The following is a 26,372-nucleotide window of genomic DNA, read 5'->3' as shown; positions in this document are numbered from 1 at the left end:
CTAAGCTTAATTAGAAATTAAAACATTTTTTAAATATTTTTAAAACATAGTCCAAGGGTGGAGAAAGGTGTTTGGAGTTCTCTGTGATAGAAAAATATCAGTGAGAATCAAGGGGAAGGTGTACAAGACAGTGGTGAGACCGGCCATGCTGTATGGTTTAGAGACAGTGTCACTGAGGAAGAGACAGGAGTCAGAGCTGGAGGTAGCACAGCTGAAGATGTTGAGGTTCTCTTTGGGAGTGACATGGTTGGACAGGATTAGGAACGAGTACATCAGAGGGACAGCTCATGTTGGACGTTTGGGGGACAAAGTTAGGGAGGACAAATTAAGATGGTTTGGACATGTCCAGAGGAGGGAGAGTGAGTATATTGGTAGGAGAATGTTGGACACGGAGCTGCCAGGCAGGAGGCAAAGAGGAAGGCCAAAGAGGAGGTTTATGGATGTAATAAATGAGGATATGAAGCTAGTGGGTGTAAGTGTTGAGGATGCAGAAGATAGGGATAGGTGGAGAGAGATGATTCGCTGTGGTGACCCCTGAAGGGGAACGTCGAAAGAAGAAGGAGCTTAAAAAATAGTCCAAGCATACATTCAAAAACATCAGCAAACCTAAAAGACAAAAAAAACCTTTAAAAAACAGGTTGAGTAATGCAAGACAAGAGTGGCGCAAATAAGACTTAGCATACCTCAAACTGGGAAGATTATATACAAAGTGGTGCATGAGCAGCAAGTGGGAATAATCAGAATACTGCTTGTAGGAGAGTGTGGGTGTGGATTCACACTGGGAATTCTGAGAGTTCCCAGTAAGCTTAGGGTTTCATTTTACATTTTATATATGTTTTTATTAAAATCCAAGTAAGGAGAATTAAGTCACTGTTGCTTTTTTATGAAATTTTATTCAGATTCTAAGAAGGCTAGCAGAGTATCATTTTGCTGAACTGCTCTCTCTCTCTACATCAGTGTTTGCTATGAGGGCACACAGGTAAACACAGAAAATGTTCATCATTAAAGATGGTGGTGCCCCTTTTCTTGACTGTTTCTGAAATATGAAGAGACCTCTTTCAGTATAATTATGTTTTGCACTCTTTAAAAAGAAACAGTTAAAAAAAGGTACCTTCTAGTGGATACCATCTGTAGCCATTAGTGATGCCATCGGCGAAATCCTTGGAATCATAGCATTTGTTTCCCTTTTGCATGCTTGCATGGTTAGTTGAGTAAGTCTGGGCCAGGTGGACAAACACATCATTATCTGGAGTAATGCTGGAGTCCCCCTGCAGCTCATGGCCTGGACAGTTCATTCAGAGTGTATCACATCACAACATCTCAAAACAGAAATAACAGTTTAACAGAAACCAGAATGCAGGGCAACTCGGGGCTATAGGTACTGTCCGGCTCATTGACACAAATACACATGATGTTCGATAAGCCATATTTCTGATACAGATTTCAGTCGCTCAGTATCATTCAGTACTCAGTGAAATACTTCATATGGGATATCTTGATCAAGAAATCATAGCTTTATCAATTTGGCCCGTAATTATAAAAGTCAATTCAATCATCTGTTACATATCTGGCTGCTACATGTTTAGGTACACATGATCATTCCTAGTCACTCATGAAACCCAGGTTTTAAGAAAATATTCAACAAGGGAAGGTGTTATGAGGCCCCGCATGAAGAGGAGTTACTGTTCCAACCCTGAATTTGGTCGTTTTCCAAAAACAACACAAGGTGTTTTATGACTTGTCGTGTTACTGAGAAGACATCCATTTTACACACTTTACTGTATCAGATAACCTACAGCTTTACCTCTGACTGTTACAAAGAAGTGATACAGAAAAGTCCAGCAGTGCTCTCCTGACAGAAAACCTCACAGCAATGAGTACACACGTTCTGAATGTGGAGTGTGCAAAATACAGTCTCTTGGCAAATTCTTACTAAAGAAATGAACAAGTGATATGATAGAAATAATGTATATAAAGCCATCTAAACACCTTTTGACCAACCAGAATCAAGCATTTCACAGTGCTGTGGCATCACAACTGATAAGCAATGATTATCAGGATGTTCGCTGTGTGTTACTAACCTCCGTTGCTGTTATCATAGGGGTAACTTGCCACCACTGCTCCTCCATGGAGATTAGCGGAGAGAATGAACAGCTCTGTCTTCAGCCACTTCATCACTGCTTCCACCTCCTTTTCTCTCACCTGTTCAGCATTACTCATGAACGCATCCGGAAAGTTCCGGTTCAGGTCCACGCCATTTTTATTGAACCTGTGAGTGCACAGCAGTCAGGAAATACATTAGCATAATGCTGACTAATGTTCCATGCACATTTGTGTTTCCATTCTTGCTGGAAGACAGAGAGTGATTGTGTCTCTTTCAGCTCGGGGACATGTACTCAGTGGGGTCAAGTGTCCATTATGGGAGCTATTTAGTGCAACATAATGGTGCACGGATTCAATTGCAGATAAAATATTGAAAACATTACACCCCATTATTATTATGGGGTCTGCTTAGAGTCTCATGCCCTGTGTCTATGTCTATTCTATTCATCTTTGTCTATTCTATTCACATACAGCATCTGAATTCAACATCAGATTGCCCGATTTCTGGGAACAACTGTGGTCAACATTGTTAACAAACCCAGTCCTCATGAACACCAGCACTGTGGTTCTGTTCCAGCTCCAAAAACCTAATGTGAGTAATTTAGCCTTTAATAACCTGCCTCAGATGTGTAAAGGCTTCCAGCTCCAGTATGTGACACCTTCAAATATAATTATATAATACACACACCAGAGGCTCTGACTCAACTGTCTCATGTGCAACTGATTAGGTGTTTTCTGCAGTGCTGTGATGGACACAGTGAGGTAATCCCTCTTAATTCTCGCCACTAAGCTTCCCAACCCAAGCTGCTCTATTTAAAAGTGCTGTGCTGAGAGATTCCTAAAATACATCCTAATGTGATGTGTTGTTATATAGTCATCACTGTTGTGAGTCATTTACCATACTTGATGAGGAGGCATAATTAATGCAGGATGCACAGGAAAAAGGGAGGAAATGAACACACACACACACACACACACAGTTTTTATTTGTCATCAGGTTGTATTTTTATCTATTTATTATTATTATATTACATTTATTGTTTGCTGTTGTACTCAAAATACAGCTAATTCCTGAGAAGTCAAAAGCAAAATAATCTCCAAATGTCTGATCTGTTCATCTCTTATTTATTTATTTGCTTGTTTACTTATTTGCGTTCTTACAATGACGTATGTAGAACAACTTGTTATAGTCATTTTCCTTTGCGAATGTGGTGTTTGAAAGCTCTATAAACATCCCTCTGAAATAACCTTCTCTAGGGACTTTCTGGTTCCAAGCCTTTGAAGGAAAAATCCCAGTGCAAAATCAAAAAAGTAGTTTCAGCACATTTTTCATTGTTCTACTAAATTGGTTGGTTTCTTGTGGGCTTTTTGTGTGAAGACAGAGCCCAAGTACCCCCAAAGTCTTCAAAAAGTCAGTGTATATGAGATTAGACTTCCTTGACATGATAAAGTAAAGCATGCATTTATTATCATTGCAAGTCATGTTAATAAGTAAACTAATATTAGTTCATTCATTCATTCATTGTCTATACGCGCTTATTCCTAGGACTCCTGGGGTCACGGGGGTCTGCTGGAGCCTATCCCAGCGCACATAGGGCGAAAGGCAGGGGAACACCCTGGACAGGTCGCCAGTCCATCGCAGGGCCACATAATATTAGTTTCATTATAGGATTAATAAAGGGTTAGGGAAAGTGTTAGTATTAGACATACGTAGTTCCTCTTGCACAGACATTATTACTGTTCCCCAAAAAACTGCTTATTTTACAATCTTTTAGTGGTTTATAATATCAGCATGCGTATTTGTTCAGTCACGAGCAATACTCATATGAAATGAAATATCCCATTAAATACCATTTGATTTATTTTAGGTACTGCCCTAAAAATGTTCACACATGTTCTTTTAGTGTAATCAAGTCAAAAACAGATGTTATTAAGGACAGGATACTAGTTTAAAAGATGAAATCATTAATGAAAGCAGTAATAAGCTGATTATCCTGTCAAAAAAAAAAAAACAGTAATTATGCCTATAATTATAATCAAAAGTAAGTATAATTAAAATGATTATAATCAGAATGTATATGCAGTGTAAAATTCATCTTGTGATACTATACGTCTGTGACTGACTCATAGATGGATCATTTTCCGAAAGTTAAAATCAGGATAATAACAAATGCTTCAGCCCAGGAAATAATGCAGCACTGAGCCAAAGCAAGACAAATGGGACAGAAGATAAAAAAAAAACTACACAGCGACATTCTCTTTATTCCTGAGTAAAGAAGTTGTAGATTTATTTTTTCAGGGGTATAGTGTACAATGTGTATGTTGTGCATATTTCGTCACAGGCTTGCTCATTAGGGATAAAATAGTTTAATTATTAAATTTAATGATTTACTGTTATTTCTAGTTATTTAGTTATTTTTATTTATTTATTTTATTTTATTTTATTTTTATTTATTTTTTCCCCTCCCCTTTCTCTGTTTTTCTTCTTTTGTAAAGCTGCTTTGAGACAATGTTCATTGTGAAAGGCGCGATACAAAACAAATTGAATTGAATTGAATATTTATACATATGGTGTGCAGCAAAAAGTTAACGAGTAAAATGAGTAAAATTGTTAGATGTAATAAAAATGAGATGGGTTTAAGATAGAGAGGTTAAACATAGAGGCTAGACGAATAGAATTCAACAGGCGTCCACAATTAACAACTGTGGCACCAGAGTAAGTATAAGAGGAAATACTAGAAATATAACAAAATTGCTGGACAACAAAAAGACATCAGGATTGTGAGACGCAGAATCAGGATCAGGATTGTGATACGCAGCTGGAACAGAATTAGTGTGGACGTTGCTGTGTTTTGGCTCTGGCTTGGCTATTTTAGACCACTGTTTGGTCCAGCTGTTCCTCTATCAAATTTTAGCATTTCTACTGAAACACCCGGGTTTAGTGAGTCATAAACTGACCAGTGGTTTGTGTGTGTGTGTGTGTGTGTGTTTTCTCCTTTCCACAAGTCTTTTGATGTTTATTTAAGCTAAACCTATATGAATTTTCCATCTTTTTCTTAAACTGCCAGAAGGATTTACTGCACTATTGAAAATAAATCTGACAACTATATGGACCATCACCAAATATAGACGGGAGCCTTCAGCCACTATAAATGAGTGATTCATCGATTCCTGTGACCTTTCTGTGCACTGAAGACATAGTTATTATGAAATGAGTTCCAAGATCAATATCGTAAACATTAAACATAAGTTAAGTCAAGTTAGCTCTCCCATTAACCGTTGTAGAGGCTTAAGGATATAAAGTGCTTGTCAGAGCATCAACAGTTCAGTCTACATTCTTTAAAAATGTCTTAATGGAGGCATACCCTGGAAGTCTAAACATATTCAGCACTACAGCTAATGTAGACTGGAAGGTTAAATTAGTTGAGTTCTGACATGTAGATGTGTCATCCTCTTTTGTTATATGAAGTATGACTTTTTTTGTTTGTTGCTTGTATACACAAGTATGAGTATAAAATGTTGAAAATAAAAGAGATTAAGAGTGACATGACAGCTAATTTTTTATTACTTATACTGAATACATCATTCCCTGCCACTGTTCCCTTGAGCCATGCCCTCAACTCCCCCTGCTCCTGGGGCACTGCATCATGGCTGACCCTTAAGTTGAACTTAATCAACTTAACTTAATGCTAGCAATAAGTTCATTTTCCTATACTGTCTATATCGTCGGCCACTTTTTGGCAGCTAATCTTCTTCAGAAAGCTAGGTGCTACTAGCGATGTGTTGTAAAAAAACTAAAACAACCATGACATGGAGCAAAACTCGCTGCAACAATCCAACACAGAACAGACATCAGCCCAAGAAAGATGTGGTGTCTGTCACTTGGACGTTGTTTGTACTGAACAAACCAGAAAACAGCCATTTGTCCAGTCATGAATGTAGGCAGTTATTTTGTATTGACATTTGTTCAGCAATTTTATAGAAAATGTGATATATGGGGTCAAGATCTAAAATGATCCAGAAGGTGATATAAGAAGATACGTTAGATGTATGACTGTTGTTTACAAATGATACCATGTTACAAAAAACTACCCAAATATTGTAGCCAATGCCTCATCATTCATTCATTCATTTATTCATTCCATTTGTAATTGTGATTCCAGCCAAAACACGTCTCTAATTGCGTACTTATACTAACATAACCAAACACATTATTGTGATTAAACTACTAATGTGATCAAAAGAGATACAAATACACAAAAGATAAGATAAGATAAGATAAGATAAGATAAGATAAGATAAGATAAGATAAGGAGGCATACATTTTATTTCCTTCTTTGTATATAAGTTGAAAGGTTTACAGGGCATGCAAGTGGAAGGTTTCCCATTTTCAAAAGGGCAGAAGCAAAGGGTTAGATATGCAGCCTGCAGGAAAGAGAGTCCACATTTGCTAACATGAATGCTTTGTAGCCGGTGTAGTGGTCGTGAAGTGGAGGCCTAGTTCACAGACCACGCTGTGTCTCAGTTTCAGAGTTGCCAGTTGCACTGTGATAGTATTCAGAAATGTAATAAAAAAACGTTCCGGATACAGATATAAGTAGCAAGACAATGCTAGAAAATACAACTGTGTCATATTGTATTTAGTGTGTCTAGCATATTTACACTAGGAAATCTGTCTGTATTACAGATGTACAGTAAAAATAGCCAGATGATGCTTGTTGACAAGAAAAGACTACAATGACTATGTTTGCTGAACAAATGAAGCGTGAATCGGTTCATAATATTTGCACTAACCTGTCCCATCATGCAGTTTTGGAGTAGAGGGAAGATTTATAGAACATAATGGACAGAACCAGCATGGCGCCTAGTGCTACTTCTGTCGCATTATCGTTAAGATCATTAATAGAATATACATTACAATTAAAAACTCACATCACAAACTAAAGACTGTTGAGTTAGCTAGTTAGCATGTAGTAGCAAGGAATGCAGACCTTTCTTTACATCACATACTTTTGAATATTACTTCTCTTAAGTACAGTTAAAATATGCATTCAATAAAACCTATTTAAAAATATGTAGATTTTTCCATAAACTTTAAGTCGATAGTAAATCCGTGTATATGATTTAGGAAACAGTCATTATTCATACTGATTTTATAAACAATCACCTGTAGGTCATGTGAATTTTGCTGATACTGATGTACATGGAGTGTTGTTATTTACCAAGCCATGGCCACAGATGGCGGATGTGGGTGACTAGCTTGGTATATGACTGATGTGCTGTGCCAGCTCTGACAGGAAGTTCACATTATGAGCTACAGTTAGTGAGTGTAAGAGACTATAGCATGTTAAAAAAAAATACTAGAAGAAAAACACTGCACTACATTACCCCCTCCCACTCTTTGTTATTTTATCTCTTATTCTCATCTCAATTCCATCCTGCTACTTCAAGACATCTGTTTCTCTTGTTTTATGGCCAAAAGGTTTTTTTCTCTCTCCTTTCTCTTTTTGTCTCTTTCACTCTCTCTGAGAAACTTGTTCAGTGTCTGTATCAGCTGCATTTTAGTGTCCCGTACTGTGTAAAGGGTGTACTAAGGGGCAGATATTTGCTTGAAAACGGTTTAAATCCCCTGTGGGATTATATCATTGGCTATAACATAAAAAATATTTTAAAAAAATACTTTAACACATCTTGAATATTACATTTTATTTTATATTACATTTATGTAATATGCTCTTAAAATGTCAATGCATTTCAGTTGTTAAGTATATAGATTATGTTACTATAAATATTACTGGCACAGATGCTGTATTTTCTTTAATGTATTTATCTCTCAGTGTCTTCAAGTTCATCTCACAGAGCCTGTCCTGATTACCAAAAGTGGCCCACTGGGCGTTTGCATTCCATGTTCAGCTCCAACCCAGTGAACCTTTTCTTACCCATTGAAAGAACAGGCTGTTTTGACTCCAGTGCTTCTAACCATTTCCTTCACCCAATTAAACTACATAAGTGTGAGCTATGCTGAGGGATATTTTGAAATGAACCAGCGACACATGCTGTAAAAGGGGAATTTGCGATTCGTATTCGCCCGTCACGCAATGCGATAGGGCGGCTTAACATGCTTGAGGGAGAGCGCTAACTGTCTGTAATCCTGTATCCATTACCAAAAAGATGCCTACAACTTTCAGCATGGCTCTGATCGGTGGAAGCATGGAAGGCTATTTGACCCACAGTCAGAATAGAGCTGGTGGCCGCAGATGACTGCGACTTTCAAACAAGCTTTTGTGTAACATCCTACAGAGGCGAGTTTGAAATGTTAGAAATAGTTTAAGAGAAACTTCGCCTCCTACTCAACTTTGGCTCAAAAATTTGGAGGCACACACTGAAGAAAAGAAGGGTTGGAGAATCCTGGGATTCATATTCAGGCTTGAGTTATGTGCTCTCACTGAGCATTAAACACCAAAATTATACACATCGGTATTAATTCATCAGACATAAGTGCAGTTTGATGTAAGCACAGTATGTCATGCTGGAACTTGTGTTTTGTGCCAGAAACACTTTCAAACAACAGTATTTTAGAGAGGACAGCATCAGAGATATTATTCATCTCAAGGACCAATTATTTATGGCTAAAATTATGAACACTTACTTATAGTTAAGTGCAGACTTGTCAGATGATTGTTTGAGAAACATATATTTGAGCATGTTTCGATTATGGAAAAACACACAGAATTGAAAAAAATCACTGGGATTATGAATTGGATGATTTAAAATAGTGAAGTAATAGGATGCCAAAAAGGTTTCTATACTGTGCAAATATTATAATTTCACGACTTCAGTTTATATCAAAGGATTTGTTAAGTTGTGTGCATGAGACATACTGGATCAAGTGCTATTTTCTAAGCTGTTTAGTAATAAGGGTTAAAGTCAAATTAAAGCAAATGACATCAATTCATACAGAAATACATGATAATGACAACAAACTAAACTCCTTTTAGATGTTTATTTCACTGCTTGCCATCTTCACACTCCATATATCATCATATTTGTTTTGTTTTATTTTATTTTTAAGTTGTCTCTTGCTTTTATGTTAAATAGTATTACATTTCACAGGAAAAAAAATAACGTATAATAAAATCTCAGATTTAAAAGCTGTTACCTATGTGCTACGTGTTTGTGTTATAGCTGTTAATAAAAAACCCTACATCACATGTATATACTTATTAAACATAATATATAGGGTAATTATCCATTTTCTATACCCACTTTATTCCTAATTAGGGTCACAGGGATGTGCTGGAGCCTCTCCCAGCACACATTGGGTGAACGGCAGTGGTACACCCTGGACAGATCACCAGTCCATCACAGGGCCACATACAGACAGACAACCACACTCACTCCTATGGGCAATTTAGAATTACCAATCAACCTAATGTACATGTTTCTGGACTGTGGGAGGAAACCGGAGTACCCGGAGTAAACCCACACAGGCACGGGGAGAACATGCAAACTCCCAAAACGCAGGATTCAAACCCAAGACCTTCTTGCTGTGAGGCAACATTGCTAACCACTAAGCCACAGTGCTGCCCATAATTATCATTTTAATTATTATAACTTTATTATAAATTCCCATCTATTTTTTTTTTCAATTCACTTAGCAAATTCATTGCAGCAGTTGGGATGGATGTTAGCTTTCATGATCCGAAATCTTTTCTAAATTACTCTTTGCTGAGAACAGCTCTGTCCACATGTTTGCGCCCTCAACCCTTGTGAAATAATTTAAACACCTCTGCAATTTATCTATCGGCTCACCGTCTCTGTCTTATCACATCATCCTCCAACAGAACATCTGTGTTTAGATTGTTGCTATGTGCACAATCATCATTATTTCCCTAAAGGTTTCCTTACAATAATGTTTTTCCTATTGTATGGAATTTCTACTGATGATTTTTCTGAGAATCGTTGTTTGAATCCCCACATGTTTTACTGTGGGGTGTGCTGGAATTTTGCCATTTTTCAATCATGCATAAAGCATTTTTGGAGAATGTCTAAGTCACTCAACAGCCCTCATATAGAATCCATAATGCAGTGTGCTATGTGTGAAATAGGTCATAGCTAGGAATAGCAAATAGGTGCAATCTCTCTCTCTCTCTCTCTCTCTCTCTCACCTGCCCTGTGAGTACATGCAGTCACGTCCTGACGACTCGAAGCCATCTGGATTCATCGAGGGCAGGATGTGTATACGCATGCTGTTCATCAGCTTCGTCACAAAAGGGTCGCTCATATAGTTGCGGGTCAGATAATCGATCAGCTGGAGCAGCAAGACTCGCCCCACCACCTACACACATACAACATCGGAGAAAAAGCACAGATGTAGCCAAAAACTTGACTCTTGCTATGCATTAAACCATTCCCTATTTATCATACAGTGCATTTTTAGGGTGTAGCTGTTTAACTTGATATTTCACTATACTATTATCCATAACATCCAACAGAGGGTTGATGCTCACTTCTCAGAGTAATGTAGCACAATGCACAATGATTTCTTGTATCTCAGTAACGGCTAGTAGTGACCAATTTCATACTAAAGCCAACGAGTACTGATAAGATTTAATTTAGTCAATTAAGGAAACAGTTTTAAACAACATTTAAAGCTTTTCACACTGCACTTAACCCTGGATTATTGTTGTTCTAAACCTCACATTTAACCCCAGGCTAAGGAATGTTCACACATGTAAATTTAAAAAGGGGGAGAAATACCCGACACATCAGAAGTTGAATCAGTGATTGATGGAAAGGGCAAATAAGATTACAAAGCTGTGAAACAGCAGAACAGCAGACACGTTTTGTTTTTGCCCCTCACTGAGGCAAAAGCTTAAGACTAGCTGTTATGTAAACTGGTCACACTCTGTATTTTTCCAAATCATGCAAATAAGAATGTTAACCTAGGGTTAACCCAAATGTTTAATTATAGTTAACTATTTAAAGTGTAAAAAAAACCTTGTTTTTGCTATGTCATTGGTAATATTGTAATGTAATGATGGCTATGGTGGTGTGTTTCTATTGTCTATTGTTCTATTCTCCCTCACTGCTACCTCCTCCTCTATATTTCTCTATAAAGAGGAGTCTTTTACTGATGATAGAAAAATACTGATTTGCATCCTACATTAAATATTAAATTACAACTCAAAGCACACAATGAATTCTGTCATATTCAAGACTTTCAGTAATAGGTCTCTAAAGTAACATACATCAGTGAATCACATGGTAGTATTTAACACACAAGTAAGTGTAGAACCATGAAATCTGCTTTTTTTAGTTCTTTAATTACAATGTCTTTCCTATTGTCTGGGCTTTCACATATCCCATGCCAGCTATACTGCAGGAGGTTGGTAAGAGATACATGCTTCTTCAAACACACATGAAGCCAGCCACTACGTAATACTTTTTTTTTTTTTTTAGAATTTGGTAACCATTATTCTGAGTGGCAGAGGAGAGATGAAGGCTGTCTTTCTCGTCCAAAGAGCTAAACCAATTATGCTCTCTGTTCGTGGAAGGCTATAATCATGGAAATTATATCAAGAAAATTAAACATCATTTTCAGCTTATTTATACATTAAATGATTGGCTGTGGTTGATTTGATAAAAGAGCTTCTGGCTGTATTGAAGTAGAAAAAGGCAATTCATATGAAATATTCCCAGTGTCAGAACTTTAACACAAATGAAACTGCATGCTACCACAGATAGTGTTTTGATAGCCAGAGGAAATGTGTCTGTTTCTATGTCATGAAGGGGAGATCGTTTCTTTTTATTAAGTTTGAAAACTTGAGAAACATGAGCCTAGGGTGAGTCACACAAGCACATAAATACATAAACACACACACACACAGCCTCTGAATGCACTAATGAGGGCCCTCACGCCCAACTACGATTAGGAACAAGTTCAAATCACCAGCTAAGTATCTGTCCCTCTGTGTTTGTGTCTGCATCCATGTGTCTCAGTGATTCACATCCACATGATTACTGCTATCTTCTCCTTGCAGTAACACCCAAGAACTACTGTTTCTAATCACACCGCAATCAGACACACCCGCTGTGTGAGTCTGTGCATCTCGCAGTGAGGATCACACACACTGTGGAGAGAAAGAGACTCAAGGAAAAGTAAACATTGAAAGAACAGTCAGTAGAAAGTGAGACAGAAAGACAGGCAAAAAAAAAAAAAGATAAGTTACAGAGAGAGAAAGAGAGAGAGAGAGAGAGAGAGAGAGAGAGAGAGAGAGAGAGAGAAGAAGACAGTGACAGAGTGTGTGTGTGTATGTGTGTGTGTGTGTGTGTGTGTGTGAGAGAGAGAGAGAGAGAGAGACAGAGAGAAAGCCAAAGACAGAGTGAGTGAGTGAGAGTGAGACAGAGAGAAAGACAGACAAAGATAAAGATAGTGACAGACAGAGAAAGAGAGAGACAGAGACATAGTGAGGAAGAGAAACAAAAAGAGACGGAAAATCTCTTTGTCTGACAGGAGAACAAACATCGGTAAGATAATGCTAGGAAAGCAGACAATGAGGCAATGAGACTAAGAAAGAAGATTACGCGAGTGAGATAAACAAAAAGAGAAACTGAAAAAAAAAACCTCATTATAAAAACATTATATAATATGTCCAAGTTGTGTAGTTGGTCTTCTCTAAACTCACTAACACATTAGTCAGGTCCTCTCCTGGCCCCAGCCCTTATCGGAAGACATAAAAAGACATAAACATCCCTGATGGCTGTCTCCTGCCTGCAGGTGCTTTGTTTCAGTAACAGAGACTGTTTATACTGTTTCAAGGACACATTATACACTCCTTCACTGAAGTCTAACCTCCCAGTGACAGGCAGAGTTCACCTGACTACCAGGAATGATTACTTTCCTCAGCTACATAATGGTTTCATTCTATGTGCTTGACTAGACCAGATTAGAAAAGTAAACAATTCTGACCTGAACAAGACTTTTATAAATGTCTCACTCTGTCATTGCATGTCTTTCCTGTTTCCTGCCTTTCACCCAATGTGTGCTGGGATAGGCTACAGCAGATCCCTGTGACCCTAATTGGGAATAAACTGGGTATAGAAAATGGATGGATGGATGGATGGATGGATGGATTATGGTTTGTATATCTTTTATTTAAAGAGACATTTAGTCAAGAGCACATACTGTATATAAATGTGGATGTAACGGTTGTGTCAATGTGTATACAGGTTCATAGTGTTGATAATACCAACACTATGAAGCTTAGCTGCATCCAAGATTGTTGCTAAATCTGCAGCTATTAGTTGGGTCTGTAATGTGTACTGTGGGTAGGGTTAGGGATATCAATTATAAGGTTACTGTGATTAGTGTTAGAGATAAATGTACTGCGATTATAATTAGATGCACTGAGGCTTTGGTTACTGAATGTCAGGATTAAATCTAGGGTTAGCGGTTCTGAGTGGAATTTAGAAATTTGCATTTACTGCAGAGCCACTGGAGATATAGCTACTGGAAAAACCTCTAAGCTATCACACCATCCTTACACTGGCCCATTTTCACTGTGACCTGTTTTCTGCTTCCAATTTCCACCTTAGTTATATGGTTCATGGTTTATTAGCACTACAGGCTACATATATACACACACATAAGGGCTAAGATTTCAGTACAGTACAGCAAGTATGGCATTAGCTATATACTGTATGCAAGTCAATATAAATAGCCCATAATAGCAGGAAATTCAAGAGTGTGTGGCCTTTTCGAGTGTTGAAAGTTGGCAGGATGAAATCAGATTACTGTCATTTGAGGCATTTAAATCTTAGCAGTGAAGTTCATGTTCCTGCTAGGATGTAAAAATCTGGTTTGAGATGTCTATTTCTGTTCTGTGACCTTATCATTGAGAATCAGTGTGAGCTATATAAACCTTTTCTGTTACACTGTCGAGATAAGCACAGACGCCTACACCAGCTGCCCTATGCCACACCAAACTCAGAGATTTATTTACTCTATGGTTCTAGGTGCCAAGATACTGTCTGTCACCACCATTTTAAAGCAGTTACACCTCATTGCCACTGTAATCTACAAAAACTGTAGCTCCTCTGTATTAAAGCTCTTCCTTAGAGAAATGTGGTAGCTACAAGAAAATAATAGATTATATTAAAGGGAAAGAAGTATTTTGTATTGAATATACTTCTACTGCATTCAAAGGACATACACTAATAATGTTTGTATTTATACATTTGAACAAAAAGTATGTATTCATAACCATATGTTAAGCTCTTTTTACCACAGGTGTTTTAGGGTGTAGATCTTCATAACTATTTCTGTGTTTATCTAGACTACTAGGGGTCTAGTTGGGGCACAGGAAATTTCCAAAAAAAACACACAAAAACAAAAACAAGTTTAGATTTATATCTTCAAAGTAAACTGTGATATCAAACCAATTTCTGCTCTCTGACACACCCCAACTGCTTGTACATCCACTAAAATTCTGTGTACTGAGGACTGTGTACTGTACTGTTGGCCTTCATCTCACGCTGAAGGCCAACAGTGTCCGAACTAAAGTTATAACAGACTCACAGCGATACAATAATTAGTTTACACTGATTGACAATGTCTGATAAGTCCATTTCCATTCCGCTGAAGGAACAAATACAAAAACAAAAAAATAAAACTGATAAAAACAAAGTATTTGAATGCCATACATGAACAACAGTAGTAGCTTTTTTCAAAGCTGTTTATTAGCATTTACGTCTTTGAGCTACTGCTGGTTATAGAGTTCTTTGGATCTTCTTGGAACAACACTGCTTTCTCCAAACATGATCCTGAATTACTGACAAAAATTCTAGTTTTGTTTTATCTCACCAGATTATATTATTCCAGTTTTTTATCTGATCTTTGTGCTTTACTTTTAACAGAGGAGTTTTAGATGTAATTCATGAACAGACATTGTGATGTAGTTCATTGCTTATTGTTCTCTTTGTTACTGTTGTTTTTGTTGCTTTCAGGTCGTCCTGCAACTCTTTTCAACCTTCCTTATCATTAGTCTGGATGAGGGTGCGTTTTGAAATCTTGGATGACGCACTACTCCGGGGCTAGTTGTGATTACTTGAACTTTCCACCTGCATATTATGAAAACTATTGTATTGACAATTTCAAAGTCATTGTTGTGGCTCTGTATCTTACACTCCAGTCTAGTGCTGTTTAATTATGTTTTCCCTGACACCTTTAGGAAGCTCCTTCACCTTCACCATGATTGCTTTGTGTCACTGAAACTTTTATAATGACACTAGGTACAACCTGTAAATTGAACAATTTTGTGCAGTATTTATATCCAGAAATTGGTTCATTTTTACACACCCTTTACATGTATGCAATATTTTTAATACAATGTCAGAATCCTTATCACTGTCTTTTTCCCTATGCATTTCATTTTCATATACATTTCATGCTTATAAACAAATACTATATATATATATATATATATATATATATATATATATGTGGTCAAAAGTCATTCCATCATAAACACATAGCTCCTGTGCACAAAGCATGAAGAAAGTGTCTGCATACTTATTTTCCCTCACTGTACATTCCCTCACAGTGTCACGATTCAACCAGAGCTGTAAGTTCATCCTTGCATGAGATCTGTTCATGTTCCTCTTTTTTTTCCTATTGTTGTTTACTAAAACACGTCTTTGTCTTGTTTCCACGCCCGTCTTGTTATTAGTTGTTCCCTGATTTTGTGCTAATTATTTTCACGTGTTCCGTTTTCCACTTTGATTTGAAGTATTTAAACTCTCGTGTGCCGTGTGTTTGGGGTGAGTGTCATATCCGTGTGATTGCACTCTAACAAGCCTTCTTTCCTGTTTCCTGTTTCCCATTTAGCCATCGCCATAGCTTGTTTAGTGTTTTGCTCTCGTGTTTAACCTCAGTTTCTGTTTCCCGATTCCTCTGTTCTCGCCCCGGCCTGTTAATAGCCATTTGCTGAATGCTTGACCTCTGCCTGTTTATTGGATTTTGACTTTGCCTTGTGTATTGGGTTGTTTACTACCAGCTTTAATAAAATTTGTTCCACCTGCACGGAAAAACCTCTGTGTTTCTCCCTGCCACATAACAGTATGTGACAAACTACTCTCTCTCTCTCTCACTCTCTCTCTACTTTTTACAGTAAATTCAAGCCGAAGCATCTACTCTGATGGAACTACATCAGAGAAGATCAGCAAATCTATTTAACTGCTCATTTTTCCCTCAGGTCAGTTTAAGAGACTTCTGGTTTCTTTAATAGATAATGATATGTATGTATAAAAAAATCTGGTGAAAGATGATCACTTGAAACATATCTAAACATACTGTTTTTCAACAGAAGTAGTAAAGGAAAGTTTTCCCTTTTCTCCACTCACCTGAATCTACTGAAGAGGTGGGAGATACCTCAGCATTTCAACACGTATGACTCACACCAAATGTCTTTTGACTAACAGTGATTGACTGTATAAGTCGATGAGAGGTGGTGTATGAGATCCACCCTCTCTGAAATGTTTCATTTCAGGAATGTTGCGTTTATTCCAGTTAAGTTGCTTCTCTGTCCTTAAAATATATTGCAGGTCTATTCCTTAAAAGTGTGCACTTACTCTAAATTGGCCACATACTGTACAGTTGGCAGATTTGACAAAAAAAAACAAAAAACAATGAAACACAGAAAATAGTGATGTGAATAGAGACATATTAAACACACATACAAAAATATTAAAGACAGTAAACAAATTACACTCTGACTCACACACACACCCTTCCCCTTTGCTAAGTGTTATACTCCACTGATCCTCTCTGTGTGTTTCTGAATGTCTCTGCTGACAATACCGCTAATCAACTCACATACCTTCTCCATGCATTTAATCCCAAACAAAATACACAATCATATCCATTTAAACACCCTCACCCAGGGCAAATGTAGCATCCCTTTAAAAAAAAGATGGACATGGAAGACTGGTTCCATTTGCTTTGGGTCGAGAGCATTTCTCTGAATGTTTTGTCGGCCCTGTTATATAAAGAAAGCACTTTTATTTGCTACTGCATAAAATTGGCCACAATGGTTTCCAAGAGTAATGAATATAGACCTAAAGGTTTGACTAGAGCGTATCTGTGTGAGTGTGTGTCTCACCTCATTACCATGCATGTTGCCAACGTATTTGAATTCAGGAATGCCGACACGATGCTCTTTAGGACGTTGACCCAGTATTAGCACCCAAAGCTCTCTTCCTGCAAAACAAAACAAATGCCTGTCATCTAGTCGTAAGGTCCACACAGCTGATGGACTGAATGGCAGAAGACGTCATTAGTGTCTCATTGTTATCAATGTCTTCAGTAAGATGAGTAAATAATTTTTTCAGTGTGGTTTGGACAAGCACCTGGCAACCCAGTGTCACATCGATTCATACATTCATTCATTCTCTCTGTCTCTCACTAGTCTTTAGGGCTCTTCCTTCAGTTCTCCTTTCTGTACGTCATGTCGCTCAACACTCTCATGTTCACACAGCAAGTTGAAGCATGTATGAAATCCACAAGACGAACTGAGGACAGGAAGCCTATTCATTAACTCTCTGTGTTCCAGCCCTCCAACCCTGATATAAAATCTTTACCAGATGTTCCAAAGCACAAATAATGAGTTTAACAACATGTGATTTTTTAAAGCAAGGCGCACTCCCTAACAGAAATAATCATTAAGACAGAGTTGATATATACACTGGATATTTTATGATTAAGTTTAACTGGACATGTGTGCAATATTGACAGAACCCTAGTGCGCTATACTATATACACTGCTTAAAGAACTATGCTAAGTAGAGAATGGAAACTTTTCTGCTATGTGGAAAACATCATGTTTTTTTTTTTCATATGGAATCACAATTCTCTATTACGGTAAGAGTTTAAAAGAAAGCGACAAAAACTGTTTACAACTGATCATTTAGTGTTAAATCAGTGAATCCTAAAATCACTCCTCACAAATCCTGAGTACACCTTGGATGGCAAACAAATCCATCATTCGCACTCATGCCACTCCTATGGGAAATTAGCCAATCTACCTATAAGGCATGTATTTAGGACGTGGGAGGAATTAAGAATATGCCAAGACAACCCATGTGGACAGAGAAAGAACATGTAAAACTAGACAATACCCAGCACTCAAGAGTGAACCCCAGACCCTCAAGCTACTTTACATTTCCTCTAATAAAAATCCTTCTCATTAGCTTGTAAACAATTTGGCTTTTTTTTTTTTACATTTAATGTGCTACAATTAATTTGCTTGTTTTACTTTTGCAATTTTCTTAGTAAAATATTCATGGACACTGGCAACATTTCATCCATCCTTTCATCCGTCCATCCGTTCATTCATTCATTCATTCATTTCATTTCATTCAATGTAACTGCTTTAGCCTGGTCAGGAAGCCTGCCTATAAGGTTATGAAAAGAAAGACCATCTTCACCATTACATTCACACGTTCATCTAAACTGTTGGAAGTTTAGAGTTGAATCCATCTAGTAAAATGTTTTTCTGAAATAGTAGGAAACTCAAGTACTCAAATAAGAACATGTGAGAACCTAAATAGAATGGGAACAAAACCAAACTCCAGTACATGCAGCACCAGTGAACCACAGTACATTTCTACAATTATGGGGATTGTTGTTACTTTGGTCTGCCACATTTTACTCACCTCATTGTCCAGCTCCTTTTACTTTAAAAGCTTTTCAGGAAACGTGACAGACACATTTTTGTCTGATGGAATGTAACATTTCTTTGTACCTTAGATGACAATGCCAGGACTGACTGTGATGATTTCTCAGTCTGTGATTATGGGCATATCCCAAAATAATGTAACTTATTCACTAACTGTCATAGTAGCTGACTGGTGAGTGTACCACATTTCAGATGTAGAGCTTATATAATTTTTTTATTAGATTTGGAAATTATGAAAGCACTACAATGCTGACACTTTGCCCTTATCCAAAGGGACTTGCATTTATCTCATTTATACAACTGAGGGTTAAGGACTTGCTCAAGGGCAGCTTAGTGGTCATGAGATTTAAACTCATAACCTTCTGACCAGGCCCAACAGCTTAAACACTGAGCTACCACTTCATGCACTACAAGCTAGTAGCTCTAGTTCTTAACATCTGCTCCATATTTACACCATATTCTGCATTTTAAGTTTGTGTCATCTTTTAATATGGTCAAGGCTTGGCTGGCTTGGTACATTAGTAGCCTGGCTGTGATGCTGCAGGTTAAGGGCCTGTCAGGTCACTGAACAAAGCAGGACCGGTCCAGTTGGCTTCTGGATTAAGTGCAGATGTCCCAGGTATCCTTGAAGCTCACCTTCCCTGCCAAATGAACTGAGGTTACAATGGTGGTTAATCTTGGAAGCTGGGCAATCTGTTCAAGCTTTAAAGGAAAACATGGCCAGGTCAAGACAAACGTCCTACACAGTCAGAGCCAGAGACAGGCCCAGAACATTTGGTGAATGAAGCGTCTACTGAAAATCCAAAACACTGAAATCAAGTATCGAATTAGCTGCTAGTTGAAAAGCCTTACTGGCTGGAATTAGAAGGTCATCCGAGGTTTAATCAGCTATAATCAGCTAAACTGCGAACTCACGAGACAAACGTCTCCCTGTGTTTGTTTAAAGGAGTCTTTCGTTTTTCACACAGAGAGGACCACCCAAAGGCTGAAGGACTGAGTGAGGCAGTATTAGCATCCAAAGTAATAAACATGAAAAAGAAGGACCGAAAAGTAAGAGCTAAAAAGAGAGCAAGAGGGGAAAAAGGGACAAGGAGGTGGGGGTGCCTGGCACAGTCCCCTGTTCCCTCAATACTGGTTTTGTGTTGAGCTAGAAAAGCAACCTGATCCAGTGGGTCTCAAAATGCCATGTACTGGCACCACAAATATACCAATGTGTCTATCACCTTTTAATCTAGGAATAGAAACAGCAATGCATTTAATGTCCACAAAAACCTATAATACTGGAATTTGAAAAAAATACTGGACTCTATATTACAAGGTTTATACCATAGATTTAAATGCAATAATGAACTGCAGCTGTTGGATATTACAGGGAACTGAGCAGTTTTACACAGCACACAAAAACCAAGGAAAGTTTTGAGGTTCGGTATAGAGGTTACATCATCATGAATAATTTTTCCCATAGTCTATGCAAAGGGAGGCTGGCTTTTCATCCTTTTATTTATTTATTTATTTATTTATTATATTATTTATTTATTTATTTTTATTAAATCAGATGCTCTGTGCTCCTGTGTGGTTTGCCTACACATCACATCACATCACTTCAGCCTGAATAGTGGAACTGATTTCACTTTCAAATCACAAATGAGAAGAGTGCATTTATCATTCCGGTCCAAGCGTGATAATACAGATCAGATCAAAGCTCTCTTTCAGAGGGACACAGAAACGAGGAGATGCATCTCTGAAGCAAGGCTTTGTACATCCTCTGAATGCTCAAAAAAGAGGCAGCAGAATGACATCATGGGGCTCTACCTGTGCCAAACATGGTGAAAACATCAGTGCAACACCATGACCTGGAGGACACACTGTTATTTTAACACTTGGCATACATAAAAAAAAATGTAAAGCTTTATGCATATTTGCTTAGTAAAGTTGATCATTCCTTTATTGGGGACAAATGCTAGTTTTGTACTTTCAGGGGTTTATACAAAATTGGTCAAGAAAACAAAACTTGAGCTTAATATTTGTAACATCTAAACTAGAACTAGAACTGTACAAAAACATTATTATAATAAAATGACACGGTAGTTTTCTTTGTTTCCCCTTAATTAGTTTGTGCATTTATACCTTTTGTGTTGGGTTGTGTCAGTTCTGAGCCTTAGTTTTTCTTCTCAGTTCTCAGTTACTATTTGCCACACTTTGGCCATATCTGCTTATTTGTTAATAATTATGAATTGTACGTCATTTTGACCTCCACTGTCTACAATAACTACAATTCTTGCATTTACCTGAATAAAACGGTTCGCATACTTAAGCCATGTGTTACATGTCTTAAGCAATGGAAAAAATGACAGAGAAAAGAAAGCTGATTGACCATCCAGCAAAAAAGTGTTGCTGTCTTCCTCCAAGACTAAGGCTGACATTCTCTTTAGTTCCAATTCCTACAAGAACTTGGTGAATCTGCCATCTCTGTGAACCTGGTTGACCAATCTGTCCATTACATGAACCAACCTAAGCACTCAGAAGCTTCTTGTATAAATAGAGCTCATATTTATAAGCGTATTTACATACTCGCCTCTGAATTTTGGTTCTGTACAGACACCTGCATTAATATTTTCACAGTTAGACAGAATATAGTTCGGAAAGAAACCCTGATTTAGACAGAGGTTTTGTTCTGAATCTCCACACACAAGTTTAACTTCATTAGGCTGTGTACACCCTGTCTAACACATCCTCACAGATATTTCATGGAAAACAAAACAATTAAACAAGATTGCTATCTCACAATGACCGCGCTAAAAACAATGGACAATTACACTTCCATTTCCTAATCATAAGTCATGCAGAAACTGAAAAACAGAGAAGTCATGTGAAGTTCTAGATGAGGATTTCTGAATTCATTGTAAACAACTAAAATCAGAACATTTGTCAGCTGGTTGTTTTGTGTGTTAATTAAGTGGACATTAATTAAGATGTAAGTAAATAGCTCATTAAGTATAGATGTGTTAATAATATGTCATATTTTATGTTATGCCTTTGTTTAGTTTACAAAATGATGCTATTTTGGTGTAGTGTTCCTACAGATTCAGTGTTTCTACTTCAAATGCTACAGTTTTTGTAATGTTTTGTGACTTCAGTGTAATCCACCAGTAATAAAAAAATGATTGTTTTTCTAATGACACACAGGATATGACAGGTAGAGGCATGTGTCAAAACAGCAATCAGCTCTTGTTTCTCAATAGTGACTAAATATAATGAAGTTTTACAGTACATGCAAGATGAGTGTACCTATTCTAACTGCGCCCACCGGTATTTCAACACTTTTTGGTGAAAAGCATGAGGAGGGCAGAGGTACGGTAATTACATCTCTTTGTCAGCAGTCTTATGCCGAGATATTTATCTGTAGTCTAAGACAAATGCATTGAGGAAACGAACACAAAGCTATACTTATTTTCTCCTAGCTTATTCAGGTTATTTCTAAACAACGCTTTAAAATGATCAAATACAGCCTAAATGCTACATTCACACATACAAAGAGACCACAGATTATTCATTTTCAATGAGAGTTCAAGAGTTTTGGTGACATGAGCACTAGCACCCATTGGTGACCAGATGAGCGTGTGTCCAGTGACATGACAAAGCTGAGAAATGAATGTGCATTAAGACAGTAGAGCGCACGTGATCCTTGGCAAAGTGCTTCACTGCTTCATCTTATATGATATGCTGCAGATATACACTGCTGAATTTTAGAAGAAGAAGCCTTTATTATAATCACCACACCTACAATACAGCACAGTGGAGTACTTTTCTTCGCATATAGGAAGTGCAAGTGCAGTTGCCCCTGGAGCAGAGAGGGTTAAGGGCTTTTGATCAATTTTCCAGCAGGGGCAGTTTGGTGGAGCTAGGGCTTGAATCCTTTCGATCAACCACCCAGAGCCTTAACTACTTTTACAGCAAGAAATCTTATTTAGAACACTTGTTGAGCCACTGGATGATAAACATTTTTATCACCATGGCAACTAGTAGTAGGAATACCTACTTGTGACTTTATAGTACAGCGCCTGACGACTTGTGTTGATAAAATCACTATATGTGTGAATGCAGAATAAGACTTATGAGTAAAGCTTTTCTCATTTTTTTGAACTGCAACATTACTTCAGATGTACTGTATCCACACTTAATGTTATATTCCTTCAGTTGAAAATCCAATAAACCCACTAGCCTTTCCTGACCAAAGTAAACCACAGAGATACGAGCATCAAGACACACAGAGGCAAGGGCACAGAGACACACAAGTTTCCCATAACTCTAAATAAGATTACTCTCCAGTGTTTACCATAACTGAAAGGATGTCTTGGTGGAAATTGTGCAAGTCTGATGACTTGTCTTGAACCATGAATTTTGATCCTGTAAGTCACAGGGTTTGACCCCAGCTGATTGATACAGCCTTAGCAAAACACTGAAGTCCCTCTGCTCCAGAGAGACTGCGGATGTATTTGGTTAGAGTAAGTGGTTTTGGATGAACCTCCAACTAGATGACTAAATGTAAAACCCACAGGCTTTCCAGTAAGCCGGAAAATTCTGTTTAGGCCACAGAGGTTATTTCTGACCCCAGCTTGCTCGCTCGGCCAGTAAGTAGGTTCTGACCATAAGCGGAGCTTGACATTTGAGCCCTGGAGTGAGGCTAATAGGACAAAATGCAAGTTTATAGTGGTTTCGATTTCAATTTACTGTTCAGTGTCTGTCCAAAGTATCTAGAGTACCTTATTCAATAACTGAGAGAGAGAGAGAGAGAGAGAGAGAAGGGTTGTTGTTGTTGTTTTTTTACATCCTGCAAAGATAGTAATGTTAATGTAAAAACAAAAAAGCTTACTGTCCATATTTAGATCAGAGCACTGCATAAACTTCTAGTAAATCTAATCATGACAAAATAACTACATAGACCAATAAATATACCCAAGTATTTCTAGAAATCTAAATTTGGGGCTTTTCGCTATTGAATGTTGAAAATATTAAATGTTGAAGAAAATATCACTTATTTACAATTTATTTAAGTGATTATAACTGCAACTGCAGCTTGGGGGTCAGGGCTCATTCTCTATGACCCACCTATTAACACTTCTCATGCTATTAACCCTTCTCATGGTCCTGACTAGTGTCCTTATTCTTTAGAGAATGTTCAAATACTCCCAGTCTCTAGTTGCAAGAGTGTGTGTCAGTCTGCTGTGAAGGGCTCTACACTTGCAGCTAGGTTCTATAAGAATCACTTCTTTCCCCCATAAGAATCTTTTCCCTCACCATGTCCTTCACTAAGACACATGCCCAGAAAATGAATGAATCATATCATAGTGTTAGGATTTGGGGCAAATTATCTCTAACATTTGTCAATATCCTTAAACAGTACTAAAAAAAAAAAATCAAACCACAAGCACCTATTTTAACTATTTTGTTTCTTCTTGAGTTAAAACACATCTAATAATATATACACTAATATACAATGTAATATATACAGTATTTACACTTTATGGGACTAAATATGACGATATCCAATAAATTATAAAGAATAAATCCAAACAAAATTAAATTATTACATTTATCCATAAATAACATTGAATGACACTAAATAAATGCAGCATTTTCTTTCCTTTTCATTTTTTCCCCTTTCTTTTAATTTTTAAAAATTTTTTACCTTATTATTGACTAGATTTTCACATTTTAGACATTTTAAAATGAAGTCATTTAAATAAAAATGCTGTTCAATACCGTTTGCTTGGCAGGGTATGTATAGTGTATACAGTATATATAGTGTAATCCTATGCTGTTTATCATCAAAATATAGGCACTGAACCATATGCAGAAACCAGCTGCACAGGTATGTAAAATAAGCTATGATCACTTTGTTCACTGTGTTCAAAGGAAAATAAGACTCTTTAATTTTAGACTTTTAATACAGGCTGAAGCATAAGAGAATTCTCTGTGGTGCTACTGCTGAATAAAACAGAAGAAACAGATCCAGTTATGTCTCCTAGCAGTATATGATTTGCTTACCTTTGTTAATATTTGCATCTGTGGTATTTTCACACAAAGTGCAAAGCAAAAATAAAAATCCCAGTTACATTAAGGCCTGCTGTGTGAAGCAAAATAGGCAGCTCATGGAGAAATATTTTTGGTCAGTCAACTGATGATCCAAACAGCCAACAACAAGCACTGTGGGCTATAAATATTTCACTGATATAAACAAAATCAGGAGGCATGGTGACACAGTGACTCAGGAAGCTTTCACACTGGCATTGTAGTATGAATCAGAGCACATAGTTCACATGAGAATAGCTGTCATGTGGACCAGGAAGTGCAGTGCAGTACTGAACACAAGACTACCTCTAGGAGATGGAGTGAGATCAGTTGCACTGGAACTGTGCTGTCAATGTGAATACAACTCATACAGTAAAGTAAAATAAAGTTGTGTTGTTTTCTCCATGCATGTTTGTGACGAAATACAATGACTTCAAATGCATGAGAGAATTCGAGAGAATCAAGTGATCGAGACCATTGCTGTCAGGCACCAGAAACAATCACACTCAGATTCAGACAACAGCAAACTTTTTTAGTGTCAAAACAAGCTTACTGACTAACAGCTCCAGGGAACTAGGTTCAATCCTGAGCTCATGTTAATAGAGGTTTATATGTTCTTCTCATGTGGGTTCTCTGATTACACTATGGTAAATTTCCCTGAGGTGTGAATGTGCAAACGTGTGTGTGCGTGAAGTGCTGCAATAGACGACTGTCCTGACCAGTGTGTGTTCCGCTCTCCCAACCAGGACAGACTCCTTATCCACCAAAACCCTGACCAGGATATAAGGCACTTAGAACAAATGAATGAATGAATGAATGAATGAATGAATGAATGAATACACAGAATCCACAGAATTTTGAAATCAACAGTATGTCCTGAGCACTCAGCTAGTGAGCAAAGATGTATCAGATAAAAAAAAAAGACAGAAGGAATCCACTGGATCAATTATAAAAATGTGATTATAGGAATCGTTTTGGGAGTTCAGAGACATCTGCAGCTGCAGCTGAAAAACCACAGGAAGGAAAAAGCATAGCTTACGGGATTTCACCCAAATCCCGCATTGAGTTCCGGTATGCAGTATGGTATGTTGTGATATATTCATTGAAGAGAGAGAGAGAGAGAGAGAGAGAGAGAGAGAGAGAGAGAGAGAATATAAATGAGGGAGAGAAATGGGATTTAGGAAAGGTTTGAAATGCAATATAATGAAAAAGAAAAATACAAAAAAAAAATTAGACAAAAAAGGAAATAGGGGGAAATAATTATGCAAGAAAGAGTTATGAGCGGGAGACAGAAAGAGATGAGACAGAGACAGACAGCATGAAAGGAGAGACAGAGGGAGCTACGTGTGTGGAGATTTTCTCACACCGATGTGAAAATTCTTCTCAAACAAAATTCTTGCCATTACGCTAATAGCAAATCCTGTCCATGTCTGGCCTTGAATCTGTAAACAGACCAACATT

The 26,372-nt window shown here is 37.5% G+C and overlaps 1 protein-coding gene across 5 annotated transcripts in view; it reads right to left on the bottom strand.

Moving 5' to 3' along the window:
• The window catches only part of cpm (carboxypeptidase M), a 52,374-nt gene that overhangs the window by 6,858 nt on the left and 19,144 nt on the right, over positions 1 to 26,372 (bottom strand). Inside the window, exons 1-5 of one of the 5 annotated variants that reach the window (XM_058417388.1) lie at positions 17,512 to 17,534; positions 17,265 to 17,362; positions 10,272 to 10,441; positions 2,082 to 2,269; positions 1,112 to 1,282 (exon numbers count right to left, since the gene is read on the bottom strand). In XM_058417388.1, the coding sequence (XP_058273371.1) occupies positions 1,112 to 1,282; positions 2,082 to 2,269; positions 10,272 to 10,441; positions 17,265 to 17,279 (544 nt within the window). In that variant the 5' untranslated portion in view covers positions 17,280 to 17,362; positions 17,512 to 17,534. Of the gene's footprint in view, positions 1 to 1,111; positions 1,283 to 2,081; positions 2,270 to 10,271; positions 10,442 to 17,264; positions 17,363 to 17,511; positions 17,535 to 26,372 lie in introns of those variants that run through there. The other 4 variants (XM_058417386.1, XM_058417390.1, XM_058417387.1 and 1 more) reach the window with 4 other exon arrangements.

This window comes from Hemibagrus wyckioides, linkage group LG19 (assembly GCF_019097595.1).
Source record: "Hemibagrus wyckioides isolate EC202008001 linkage group LG19, SWU_Hwy_1.0, whole genome shotgun sequence".
NCBI lineage: Eukaryota > Metazoa > Chordata > Actinopteri > Siluriformes > Bagridae > Hemibagrus > Hemibagrus wyckioides.
Note: the sequence above shows the minus strand (reverse complement) of the source record. Positions and strands in the feature narration are given on the sequence as shown.